The sequence below is a fragment of the Ananas comosus genome, linkage group 15 (genome assembly GCF_001540865.1).
Source record: "Ananas comosus cultivar F153 linkage group 15, ASM154086v1, whole genome shotgun sequence".
Classification (NCBI taxonomy): Eukaryota; Viridiplantae; Streptophyta; class Magnoliopsida; order Poales; family Bromeliaceae; genus Ananas; species Ananas comosus.
The window spans coordinates 5,835,714-5,850,129 of record NC_033635.1 but is presented as its reverse complement, the minus strand read 5'-3'; the positions used below and the strand labels follow the sequence as shown (position 1 = coordinate 5,850,129).

Genomic DNA, 14,416 nt, shown 5'->3' with positions numbered 1-14,416 from the left:
GGTGGGAACTGAGCCTAAACTGCACACTATTGTCAACTACTCATGTACTCTGTAAGACCCCAGATAGTCGGTCCTATATAAAAGATATAATAAGCCTAAAACTTTTAATCTAGTTATAACATTTTGGGTGGTGGATAGATCCAAAAGGTTAAAAAAGTTATGCGAGCTAATACATTAGTAGTCCTAGAATGGATGAGCCCTTAGGAAGTTAGAGCGTCACACACTCACTTAAAGATGACTTATCCAAGCATTAAGAGGATCAAATGCCAGCTAAGAATTTTATTGAAGTCGTTTGCCTCGCTAGTCACCACACTATATATAGAAAACGCCCCACAGCACCTTATCATACATAATAGCACCAGGCTAAGAACACCTTTAGATACATATACTCCCCAAAATGTGGAATCATCCACCTACCCTTTCTTTCATAGCCTTCCTCTTCTCATCGGCAAAATATTTAAAGCAAGAAATCGATCGAAACAACTCGAGATCAATCAAAATAGATCACCAGGATTCTGCAGGACGATGCTTCTCGTTCATCGTTGATGCAAACGAGAGATGTTGCCGACGTCCTGCAATGGCGTTCGCTTCAAGAAGTCGTTCGGCGAGTTCTTCGCGCGGCAGACGAGAACATGCTTCTCCTTCTCCTTGTTTGAATCTGTGGACTTCTTCTTTTGCTGGCTTTTGATCCTTGGTGGAGTTGCTCTGTGCGTTTCCGGACGTCCTTGGGAGGAGAAAGAGGGACCGAAGAGATCGAATCTCAAGGAATGTAACAGCTTTTTCTGCAGTTCGGAAACCTGTTTTTGCAGCTCATCTACCCTACGCTCCGAAACGTGCGCCCTGTGCTTCCACTCCAGCATCTGCATCACCATCAATTTGCCATATTTGAGGCACATTAATGAAAAGAACATCGAACTGTTCTAGCAATATAATCTCTGCTCACAAATCATAACGGAAAAATTCGAGTGATGATGCATAGTAAAGTAACCTTCCACTAAAGAAAAGAGATGCAAGTAATAATGCAACACTCGCTGCAAAACATTTGAGACCTCCAATGAAGGTTTGTGTGCGTGTGTGTGCGCGCGCGCGCGCGCGCGCGCGCGCACGTGTGCGTGTGTATGCGTTTGTCTAGCATCAATCGATATTTCCCTAGTACACTTCACAAGTATCTAAACTCTAGGCATCCAATTTCTGCATTAGTAGGATGTAATTGATAAAAAAAAAAAGAAGAAGAAACTAGAAAATAATGTCTTCGTACGCAATCGTACGCAACAAGTTGTGACATTTCAAAAAAAGTACCGAGGGGAACATCTGTAAGATTGTGGCATAACATATGAGTTGCACGCTAATTTATTTAGAGTTGCAAACATAGTATGTAGATGCAACAGCCACCGAACATGTATAGACTAGCAAGTAAGAGCTTACTTGCGCATGGAGGGAGCGGACGCTGATCTCGGAGGCGACGGCTCGGCGCTCCCACAGGTCTCTAGAGGACTGCAGGTCTTGCATCTCCAACCTAACTTGCTCCAACATCGCCTGCATCTCCGTCCATTGCTCGCTCTCCGCCCTCACTTGCTCCGTTATCCTGGTGACAACCTCTCGGCAATCACAGCACCCTCCCAAACCTACTGCTGTACATTCCTCCACCATCACCTGCTACGAAATTTATAGACACCGGATTATAACTGCTTACAATCTTCTGATGAATGATAAATAAGCGAAAGCAGGTGCAGTAATCATTTCAGTAGATTAAGGAAATATTAACCTACAGAATCATTTGATTAAGGAAATATTAACCTACAGAATCATTTGATTTGAACAATTTGTGTATTGCTTCCTAAGCTTTGAATGTAATATGGCTAGTAAATGTTGTAGATAGAGGAGAAAGATCATTTTGTATGAGTTCAACTCCCTAAAAAACGGGTACTATTTTTCGGACCACAAATGTATCATCAGATTGTGTCTTGTCATTGTCGTCACAAAATTTTATTCGAACAAAATATAGCGGGCTCCAAGCAAAGCACAGGGGGCAAAAATAATTTACCAATGTAAATGAATGCTCCAAATAGACTATACAACCATTTACCACTTAGCTATTGCACATTTCTACTGAACAGCAGCACAAGAAAAACTTGCTGAGGGCTTGTTCCAACTGAACAACTGGAAAAATCTAAAACTGAGATCCCACAAACCGAACCTCATAACATCAAAGCCAATTGCGATACTCTTTTGCATCGGAACAAGTAGTTCAATTCATTTTTCATAGAGTAGTGTTTCTAACAGTGCCACAGCTCACATTGTTAAGTGTTAAACATATTAATATGGGCTAATTTAGATGAGGTCCACAGTTCAAATCCTGTGGATCATAATACTGGTCCCATAATACATTCTCTCGAAGTGGCGACGCACATGAGCTGGTCCCCGGGCCTACGTTACCCAATTCTGAATTTCCCTAGCAACGCTGTGGGGCTAATTCTACTTAAACTTCTTGCATATCCTCAGCCCAGACAGGGACAGCTGCCTCTGCTTGTTTAGAAATGGTGGTATTAATCCAATCTTCTGATTCATTTGTTTACATCCTGTAAACAAAAAATATTGTCTACACCATGTGAATGATTACATCTGTGTGCCGCTCCTCCATCCACCCTTTATGCATCTCATTAATTTAGTCCAATCATCCAATTCTTGACGATAAAAAAATTATGACTCATTGAGCGACAGAGATTGAACAACGAAACTAGTAATGCTTTTAAAGCTATCAAATAGCTCAAATCAAATAAAATTATAATTAGAAAGTTAAAAGCAAACGTTTTTAAGTGTGGAATAACTATTTCGCGTCTTCTTTTTTTCTTTTTTTCTTTTTTCAAGAATCAGAAACTTAACCGCCAACAACCTTACCTATAGCTTTTCCTAGGGGTGTCGATGAGACAAACACGAGCGAGCTGGGACCGACTCGTTTTATAAACTATCTCGATAAAATATCGAGCTGAAAAATTCAAGTCGTGTGCGGCTCATTTATTAACAAGCCGAACATAAGCCGGCTCACGAAAAATAAGTTAAAAGGACTAGAAAGGTTATGTATAGAAGATAAATTTATAAGATCTTACTTATTAAATTTTGATTAGTCATTGAAACTTTACATATAAATAGGTTTTTTATAATAGAGATGGGCTTTATATTTAGGTTGAGCTAAAAGTCAAATAATAAAAATCTATATTTTATATATATAATTATTTATTTATATATAAAAATATAAAATATATGTTATTCGAGCTGTTATCAACATAAATACGAGCGAGCTGACCCTAACTCATGTTCGACTTGTTAACTAAACGAAAGATTTGGTTTCGAACCAAACACAAGCTGGATCGTGAACAATGAGCCCGATTGCCACATGGAACTCAAACTCAAGACCCTTTGGTCAGAAAGTTTCCATGGGCCCGGCCTAGCACGTCATCCGTGGACCTAAACATTAATTAAAATTCCAAAAGTAAATATTCTGGCACGGTTCACCAGAAACCGGTCCCCGGAACACTTCTTAAACACCTACTACTTATTTTTAGCAAAACACTTGTTGTTAGTCTCTAACGGCTATATCTCTAGGTAGCGCTTCCTCCGCCCCCACACCGCTTAAATAATAAATAAATAAATGCGCTCGTGCGAGGTCCCACAGAGGGGGCGTATCAACGGACGCTGATCATTCATCACACGTGATCAACCAATCTATTTAAATTTTAAAATATAAATTTAAAAAAAAAATTACTCCTAAAACAAGACCTAGTAAACTTAAATTTATTATTATTTCAATAACAACCCTAATAAGTGATTGACTAATGTATACCGCGCACAGGTCAACGACATGCCAGAGATCAAGAAACCCAAAATCATTCCAAAAAGGAAACGAACGGCTAAAAATGTATGGAGACTCTCACGTGTAGTTCATTTTCGAATCGCTCAAACTTTCTTTTTGGATTTTTTTTCTTAACTTTTAACTTTCTTTAGAAAAATTAAATAATTTTAGTCGATAAAATTTAAAACATTATCAAATTTATAATAAGTAAGCAAACCCGTCAAGTATAATAATTATTCAATTTTTTTTTAGTAAATTAAACTAGAAAATTAGTGATTAATAGGTAATAAAACTATAAAATCAAATAAATTTTTTAACTTAAAAAGGCGACAATTATTCAGTAAAAAAAATAATTAAAAGCTAAAAACTGTTAAAAAAAGGAAAATACAGAAAGGTCCTGTTTCTAAAAAGCCTATAGTTAAGGGGTCTCAGTATATTTTTACTCAAATTTTAGGTAAAAAAATGTAGGGAGACCCTTCAACTGACAAAGATCCCAACTGCTTAGTTTTTTTTTAGGTATTAATTAGTCAAAAAAATTGAGGATTTCATCAAATTTATTGCTGATTTCATTAAATGTAATGACATAAATCACTTTTTTAGTAAATAAAATTAAATTAATCATAATTCACTAATAGAATCATTGATTTTAAATCAAAAAAGAAAATAAAGGACGTCATTATAAAAAAAAATTTAAAAATTAAAAGGTCCAATTTGAAAAACTCCATGCAATTTTCTCAAAAAAAAAAAAAAAGTAATTGAGAAGGAAACGAGAGTTATGAATCCTCTTACCTGCTGCTGCTGCTGGTACCCGTTGCTCCACCGGCTCGCACTCCGCTTGCTGTTTCCACCGCTTTTGGAGTTCGAGTTCGGATTCACGTTCGGATTCGGATTTGGGTTTGCATTCGACAACAAGCATCCGTACTCCGCCACCCTCTCCAGCATCCCCTTCGACAGCCCCTCCATCTTCCGCTTCAGCATCTCCACCTTCAATTCAATTCAATTCAATTCAATTCAATTTAATTCCGTACTTAAAATGCTTCACGAATTAAAAAAAAAAAAAGAAAAAAAGAATTCAAGAGCAAATTATTAAGTAGAAGAACAATCAATATAATTACATCGGAAGAGCACAGCCGGTCGGGATCGACATTGCGATTGATTTGGGGCGGGATAATAATCTCTCTGATTTCTTTGATGGTGGAGGAGGGGCGGTGGTCGGGGGGATCTGCCATCTTCTCGAGGCGGCGGCGGAGTGCGGAGGCCTGGCGGTCGAAGTTGCGCCCGCGGCTCCTCTGCAGCTCCCGACATCTCCCGCGCATCGTCCCGGTGCTGCCTTCTTCTTTACCCGCCTGCAGCTCCGCTATCTGCTCCTCCAGCTCCCGGATCTCCTCCTCCAGCACCAGCCCTACTGCCCCGTCGCCGCTCCTCCCCTCGATCTTCTTCCTCCCCTAAATAATTTTTTTAAAAAAAAAAATATATATGTATATTATTATTATTATTATTATTATATATGGAGTAAGTAAAGTATATATTTCGTACCGAGACGAGGGTCTCGACGGCGGACTTGAGCGAGGCCGCGACCCGCGCCCGCTGCCGGTCGACCTCGCGCTGCGCCACCTCGCGCTCCATCCGCAAGAAGTTGCACTCCGCCCGCAGGATCTCCGCCTGGAACCTCCACCCTCCCTCCCCCTCTCCCTCCCCCTCTCCCTCGCCGGAATATACCTCCCCCTCCCCCGCCGCCGCCCTCGCCCTCGCCCTCGCCCTCGCCCTCCGCTCCATGTCGAAGAGCGCGCCGAGGTTCGTCCCCGACCTACGGGGCGCCGCCGCCGCCGCCGCCACGCGACTCCGCCGCGGGAGGCGGAGGAGCATCCTCGGGGTGGGCGGGACCCACTTCCCCCTCCTCCGCCCCCCCGACGACGACGACGCCATGGGCGAGTCGGTTTTTACCTTTCCTCTTCTTTTATTAGGGTTTGGAAATGCGGAAGTGACCTCGGGGAAGTGGGAGCCGTTTTTTTTGGCCTTTTTTGGGTTTGGTCTGGGGAAGATGGTGGTCGGAGAAGCGAAAAGGAGAGAGAGAGGATAAAAAATAAAAACGAGAGGGGAAAAGGGAAGGGGGGTGTTTCTCGATTTCTGGGAAAAGCCAAGATTTGAAAGGATAGTAGTGCCAATACTCACTCCTGAATGACCGAAATACCCACCCCTACTTGGGATCACGACCGTCCGTTTGCTCCCAATCATTAGTCCCTCACATCGCAGCCGCTCGATCGAGCTAGTGGCGTTTTCGTAATTTTAAAGAAGGGAAAGCAGCTGCTACGAGGGTCGTCTCGGTAATCCCATGCAGCGGGAGAGGCCGCGGACGGCTGGGGCTAATGGGACGAGCACACGTGGCGCCACGCTGTGTGCTGGTGCATCGAGATCCGTGCACGCCTCCGAGGGAAGAGAGGCGGCTTGCTAGACCCGGTGCACCACGCCGTATGTGCACTGCAGTTATTTATCCATCACCCTTCTATATTCTATCCCTAGTCTAACAGTTGAAATTAAAACATTCTGTTCTAACTAAGAATCGAGTTGACTAATTCAAGGGGCATTTGGCAATATAATTATTTTAATTAAACACGGTATAGATAGAAATTGTAATTGAAATCGGGTAGTTATAATTATATATTCATTTAATTGGAATGGATGTAATAGAAATATTATAGTTATAATTAATTTATTTTACATAATATGATTGAAAAGTATATTCGTAAAAGTTTATTATTTTATAGTTTTACAATTAATTTCATACAATTTTTCATAAACATATAGAATATTAAATATATCCCTACAAAGCTCAACTTTTCATATTTATTTCTACAGGTTTGATGAAATTCAATTTGTTCTTCTAATTTGTTACCATAGAGCACTGTTTATTTTTTAAGAGATGATAAATAAAATAACATTTTTGCCATAAAAATATGTTCCTCCATAAGTCCCAACTGTTAGAATTATATAGAAATGTCTTCTCAAAAATCTCCTACAATTATCTTCTTCCTTTCTGCAATCACAAATAATATAAGAGAGATAAAAAAGCCAATTTATCTTATTTACTAACCAGGATTAGGTATTTTACCTATGGTTAATTATATGGATCCTAACAGTAAATATATATTTGAAAATGTTAGAACTTTTATATAGATTAATATGAATAGTTGAACTTTGTAGGAATATATTTGCTATTCAATATTTTTACAGGGAGTTGCACGCAATTAACCCTATTTTATATATAGGATGTTAAGATTATATTTATGTAAGAAAAAAATATATATTTTCTATTTAAAAGGTTATTAGGGAGGCAATCTTTTCTTTTATTTAAGATTACTCTCTCCAAATACCGTAGTTAGAGTTGCGATTAATTTCAATGTAGTTGCAACTGCTACTGTAGAACCTTTCGTGTAGTTGCAACTGTAGCAGTTGAATTCAAACACATCAAATCAAATATCGAATTTGAATCTGTATGCAACCACGACTGCAATGCAGTTACAACTATATGCACGCAACCAAACATTAAAGATCTCTCTTTCAATGAGATTTTAATTTAGTTAATTTCCTAATTTTGAACACTATTTTATTTTATTTTTATCTTAAAAAAATAATTTATTTCTACGTAATTCATCCATTTGCTCATGCATCATAAATTGATCTGTGTTTCAAGCATCTCATACTTTCAATTCAAATATCAAATTATTTTCTAGAGAAAAAAATTTATATCTAAATAGATAATAAGATTGAGATATGAGATTTAAAAAACAAAGTTGTAAATATGATTCTTAGAATTTAAAAACTAGACCAACTTTGTATTTAGATAAAAATAGGATTATTTGTGGGAATGAAAAATAGCATATGGATAGTTAAATTGAAATAGTAAGAATAAAAATAATTATAGTTTTAAAATATAAAATTTTCAAATGTGCCTCTTAAAACTTTAAAAATAACACAAATACCCCTTTAAAGTTGTCAACATCAGTATTATCCCTAAAAATTCACAAACAATATTAAACATCCTCCCTGCCAATGTTATTAGAAAACCTCTCGTTGACATAGGATGAGTTAAAATATAAAATAACTAATTTATCTCTTTCTAGGCTAATTATGTCACGTCCTGAGACCGGCCCAAAGGACTCATCGGGTGCATGCAATAGACCTGCCAAACTAGTAAGATTTTTCTATCCACAGGGAATAAAAATATACACGAATCTGTACATTACGTATAAGATATGAGTACAATAAAGTATCAGTGTAAATTGACTTCTAATTAAAACCATTACAATCCAGCTGCTTAGAGTTTACGCCACATCAACTGAAAATTAATGTTACATTATTCATACAAAGAGGATACTCTCTAGACTGACTCTCAAACGAACTATCTAACTTGCGATACCTTACCGCAATCTCATACCTCACTAGCGATAGAGGGTTCTTAAAAAACAACAATAATAATAGGGTGAAAACTTGAAATAAGTTTTCGGTAACTGCAACCGCCGAAATTGACACTCTACACTTACTCAGTCCAAAAAAAGCATAAATAGAAATAAGAGACGTAAAAGAAAATACACTAATACTATGCCTCGCGCAAAATACCAATATGTCAAGGTTGATATGATATAGTTATGATCAAGATGATTTACCCAACCTCATTTCTTTAACTTTAACCAACATATTACTTTTGGCTTCAATTCCATATTAAATTTTTTATGGAGAGTCGAGAAAGAATGTAACCTCTTTAATTGGTAAGCTCTTAGGGTCGAGGGTGAGTGTACTACCCTAAGTTAAGCCATAAAGAGTCAGGATGATCATCCTACTTCCATAAAAACATCTCCGGAAAATCGTGGCTTATAGGGTCACGACCCCTACAAGCGATACCAATGCTCGTTTCTTAGTTTATACTTTAAAGTTCCAATGATCATTAGGGTTACCATTAAGTTCTTTCGCATATTTATTTATTCTCTACCATTAAGTTCATATATAATATCCTACTTGAACATAAAGTATACTATTAAAATGCCATGACAAAGAGAATGAGAATCCTACATGCTAGGTCAAGTACCCGTAAATCCTTATAACTTCTCAAATCCCATCTCATGCAAATTAAACAAGTTTAATCTAACCAACTGTCCCTAGCGCAAGTAGCAAAAGACTTGGTGGTGGACACCCGAGGTCTTAAGTTCGAATCTTGATTTATATTTCTAGCTAAGCCTATTTGTAAATGAAATAAATGAAACAGGTAGCATGCTACCTATCTCTCTCAAAAAAAAAAAAAAAAAAAAAAAAAAAAAAAAAAAAAAAACCCAAGTTTAGTCTACTTTTAGTCAAGAAACAATGGATGCTTAGACAAGATATTTTTCACATAGAAATAATGGATGCTTTAAACAAATGGGAGATCAATCCATTTTAATGATTTTTCTCACCTAAGCTTAAATATCTCTTAAGCAGCGTTTGGTTCAGGTATAAATAAGAACTGCTTATTTCAGGAATGGGTACAGGTTCAGATATAAACAAGAATTAGACTAATTTTACGTTTGGATAAAAATTGGATTGTTCTAAAGAATAAGGTAAATAGTGTTTGGATGATTAGATTGGAACAAAGGGAATAAGAGTTCTAATTTTAAATTAAAATTATTTTTTCTAATTAATTAACATCAAAATATTACTTAAAATTAATTTAATAAATTAATAAATTTATTAGCTATGAATATTGTATAAGATAATAAAAATATATTAATTAATTAATTAATTATAAAAAATAATAATTATAAAAATAATTATAAAATATAAATTAATTAATTAATTAATAATAATAAATAAATAATAAATAATTATAAATAAATTATTAATAATAAATTAATTACATAATATAATATAAATAATAAAATAATAATAATATAAATAATAAATTAATTAATTAATAATAAAATAAATAAATAAATTATAAATAATTATAATTATAATTATTAATTAATAATAAATATAAATAATAACTTATTAATAATTATAAATAATAAATTATTAAATTAATTAATTAATTATAATTAATTAATAAATAAATTAATTAATTAAGAATAAATTAATGATAAATTAGTTAATTATAAATTAATAAATTAATTAATTATTAATAATTATAAATAATAAATTAATAAATTATTTTATTATTTAATCAATAAATAAATAATTTAAATATATTAATTAAATTAATTAATTATTTAATATCATAATTAAAATTATTTTTAGACTTCAATTAACCTTATTCTCACCTGGCAACAAGCTTATTCTAGAAAAAAGGTGGAACAACAATTCCAGCCTTATACCAGCTTATTTCAGAAATTCGAAAACTATTGTTCTCATATATCAAACGCAGCGTTTGGAAACAAAAAGAGGAACAAGGGCTTATTCTCCCCTTGTTCCTGAACCAAACGCTACCTTAGAGAAATCTCTTAATCTCTTAAGACGTTCAAGATATTGTAAAAAAGAGTTCTAATCAGGTTAAAATATTTAAATCTCTTATTTAGAAAAACTCTTAATATTAACCTTTAAAACTCCAACTCACCTCTTCTGTTCAAGTAAAGAAGAATTGAGGTGGTTGCCTTCTCCTTCACAAACTCCTTTCAAGTACTCTTGATCTTCTTCGAACTTGCAAGAAGGTGAATCAAAAAGACCTAGCAAATTCAGAGAGGAAGTAGAGAGTGTGTGAAAGCAAAAATGAGGGTGGAAAGGGTGTTAGGCTGTGAGAGACCCTTTTTCACCCAATAATTAAAATCGGAATGGACAAATTTGTTTGTGGATATTTGGTATGCAGAAGTCATATTCCGATTCCGATTCCGATTTTCAGGTGAATGAGAATCCCCCAATCACCTATTTTTCCAATTCTGCCTCAGAGAATGGATTGAAAGTTGAATCCAAGTAGAAAAAAATACACTTTACAAAAATATCTTAATTATATTTTATATTTTTATTTAAAATTAAATTTAATTTTGACTTTAATTTTTAATTAACATATAAAATTAAATTTAGAAATTCAATTTGTAATTCTAGATTTTGATTTAAAAATTAAATTAAAATATAAATTCAATTAAGAATTTTGAATTTGATCTATATATTTAAATTTAAATTTAGTTGTAAGTTTGAGTTTGAATCAACTCAATAATTAGTTTTATATGTTGATGTAAATTTTTAATATTTAACTTTTAGTTTGAATTTAAATTACAAATTTAATTTTTTATTTTGAGGTGCAAACTAATTTTAAATTATTTTTATATTTCATATTTTATTTCAATTTTTTTAAATTATTTTTTGATAATCAAAATTTTTTAAATATAAATCAACCGTACCGATTTCGATTGTTATTCTGAACCAAATATATTAGGAGGTTGTATCATTCTTGTGAGACCCCAAGTAGTCTTATATATAAGATATAATAGGGCTATAACTCTTAACCCAGCTTAAATATCTTGGGCGGTGGATAGGCACAGGAGGTTAAGAGAGTTAAGCATGTTAGGACGGGCGTAGTCCTACAATGGGTGTCCCCCTAGCACAGCTTACCATAAGGTCGATTTAAGCTAATGAGACAAGTCTCACATCACCTAATACTTATGAGTTTGAGCTTGACGAGAACGTCGCGGCTTAAGGGGGGGAAAATATGAGGCCCCAGTTAGTTCTATATATAAGATATAATATGGCTAAAACTTTTAATCCGGCTTAAATATTTTGGGCATTGGCTAGGCCCAAGAAGTTAAGAGAATTAAGCGTGCTAAGACGGGAGTAGTTCTAGAATGGATGATCCTCTGGGAAGTTGGGACATCACAATTCTATATTTGATTCGTATCTATTATGATTCTCATTCCAATTTCATTTTCCATTTTGAATCAAACTCCGTTCCTTAGAAGAGTGGAACAAATGCATTTAAACCCTCCAAACATTGGTATTTGCAACCTATGCAAACTCTAATTTTGTAGAGTTGGTAGCGGTACACGAATAGCAGTACCGATAAACTTCCCCGCCCCATGTAGTGGTACTAAAAGGCAGTTTCACAAAATCCGAACACTAGAATTCACCGTTTACTATACTGTATCGATACTTCAAAATATCAATATCGGTACTCCCAACTTTAATACCGGTACTCGGGTGCGTTCTATAAAATTCGAGAATTCTCCTACCCAATCCATAGCTGAGTAGTGGTTCCCCAACTTCAGGACCGGTGTTAACAACCAAACGGCATTTTTATAGAATTTGTCTTTCAGAGTCCGTTTTCGCGGAGAAAACACTCCAACACTTTCTCAATACAACTAGAACTATTAAAATAGTATTTATTTCTATTTTTCACTAAAACTTTGCTATTTATAGAAGTTCAGTGTACTATAAATTATAGTTAATATTTTGCCTATCCTGAAAGATTAATGAAATTATTTTACACGTACTCACTAATAAGATTCCCATGCCTACAGTCCTAAACACTAAAACTCTCAAAAAAAAAATCAGAAAAACTCTAAAATCCTAAAACTCTAAAATCTCTAAACCTTAAAACTCCTAAAACTGTAAAACCCTACAATCCTAAACTCTAAACTCTAAGGGTGTGTTTGGTTCGAAGTCGGAGTCGGAATCGAAATCGGAATCAAAGTAAGCTGGAATCGGAATCGGAATGACTCATTATCTAATTCTGTTTGGTTCATCACCAGAATCGGAATCGGAATAAATCATTTCCATTGTCAGTGTTCGGTTTAGGTGAATATAAAAAATATAATCAAATTAATATACTAACATTATCTTTATAATATATTAATTTAAATTCAAATTAAAAATTAAATATTAAAAATTTACATCAAAATTTTGAAATAATGTCAAAATTTTAAATCTATTTTTTTAAAAAAAAATTAAACTTTGAAGTTGACTGGATAATTCAAAATATGAAACTAAATTTTGATTTATTCAAATTCAAACTTAAAATTACAATTTAAATTTAAATTTGAATCCATAAATTTAATTTAAGTTTGAAATAAAATTTGAATAAAACTTTATATAAATTAAAATTTAATTTAAATTCAAATTCATAAGTTAGATTCGAAATACTTGATTAAATTTTAATTTTTAATTTAAGTTCAAATTAAAATTTAAAATTATATATTTAATTTTTTAAATTTTAACTCCTACTTTAATTAAAAAAATTAAAAAAATAAATTTAATCCGAATAAATTTCCATTCCGTCCGGATTCAACTTCCAATCCGGTCACCTAGGCCGGATTGAAAAAAGAGTTGATTGGGGGATTCCCATTCCACTCGGGAATCGGAATCGGAATGGGACTCCCGCGTACCAAACACCCACAAACGGATTCACCCATTCCGATTCCGATTCCAAGATGAAAAAAAAGCGAACCAAACACGCCCTAAAACACTACATGGGCGAAACGGACAAACGCCCAAATTTTAAATAGAGTTAATTAATATAATAAGGATAATTTAAAAAGTTTCTTGAAATTAAAAAGGTATTTTTGATATTGACAATTTTGTAGGACTACCTATGAAATTAGGAATAGATGGGACGGTACTCAAAAAAATTAATAATCTTTTAAAATAATAATATTTTACCTAAATCAAAATATTTGTTAAATAATAATTTAACAAATTAATAAATTAATTAATCATTAATTAATCAACCATAAGTACCGTTAATTAATGGAATCAGCCATAAATAAGTTAATAAATTAATTAACCATTAAGTAATTAACCACGAGCACTATTAATTAATGTAATCAACTATAAATAAGTTAATAAATTAAATAAATAAATTTATAAGTTAATAAATTAATTAGTTAAGTATTTAGTTAGTCAGATAATTAATTAATAAATAAATATAAATAGTCAAAATATTAGTTGGTTATTCAGTATAAATATTAATTATTGCAATAGAGACACTAAATAATTAATTTTTAATTAGCTAATTAATTATAAAATTAAGTTAATTACTCAAATAGTCAAGTAAGTATTTATTAGAGTATATAATTAAATCAAATCAGAGTATATAAATCAAATCATTAATTATTTATCTAGTTAATTGATAAATAAAGTAATATATAATACATTAAACTATGCTATTATATTATTAATAACACCAAGTCATTGATTGTGATGTACTAAACCTTAACAAAGAGGCAAGATTGTAGTATAAATTTTTAGTCAGCATTTTTTTTTTTTGCACTGCTTGACTGAATTGGAGATGTTTTGGCACAAAATAAATATAATAACAGATTTAAAAATTCAAAATATAATTAACTTGCGAAAGACTAAAGTTAAAAATATTAGGTTTTGAAGGACTTCATAGCAATATTGCATTTTAAGTACAAAATTCTTTATACTATCTACAACAAGATCAATATTTCTGATCGAAAATTTTAGTGCTATATCACCACTTTTTGTAGAATTTTTATTTTCAGCCGTTAAAAATTATTGATTTTGAATCCTTTTGATTACTAGATAAATAATATCAAAAAATCACAAAAATTATTTTCTAGAAACTTCAAATACGCTAGATCAAGTCTAACG

General features: G+C 33.3%; 1 protein-coding gene across 1 annotated transcript; it reads right to left on the bottom strand.

Annotated features, from left to right (window-relative positions):
- Positions 251 to 5,776, bottom strand: LOC109721552. Its single transcript, XM_020249214.1, has 6 exons — positions 5,615 to 5,776; positions 5,387 to 5,530; positions 4,966 to 5,295; positions 4,640 to 4,834; positions 1,426 to 1,656; positions 251 to 860 (listed from the first exon to the last, which is right to left on the bottom strand). The coding sequence occupies exons 1-6, from the start codon at positions 5,774 to 5,776 to the stop codon at positions 537 to 539; spliced, it is 1,386 nt and encodes a 461-aa protein (XP_020104803.1). The 3' UTR covers positions 251 to 536.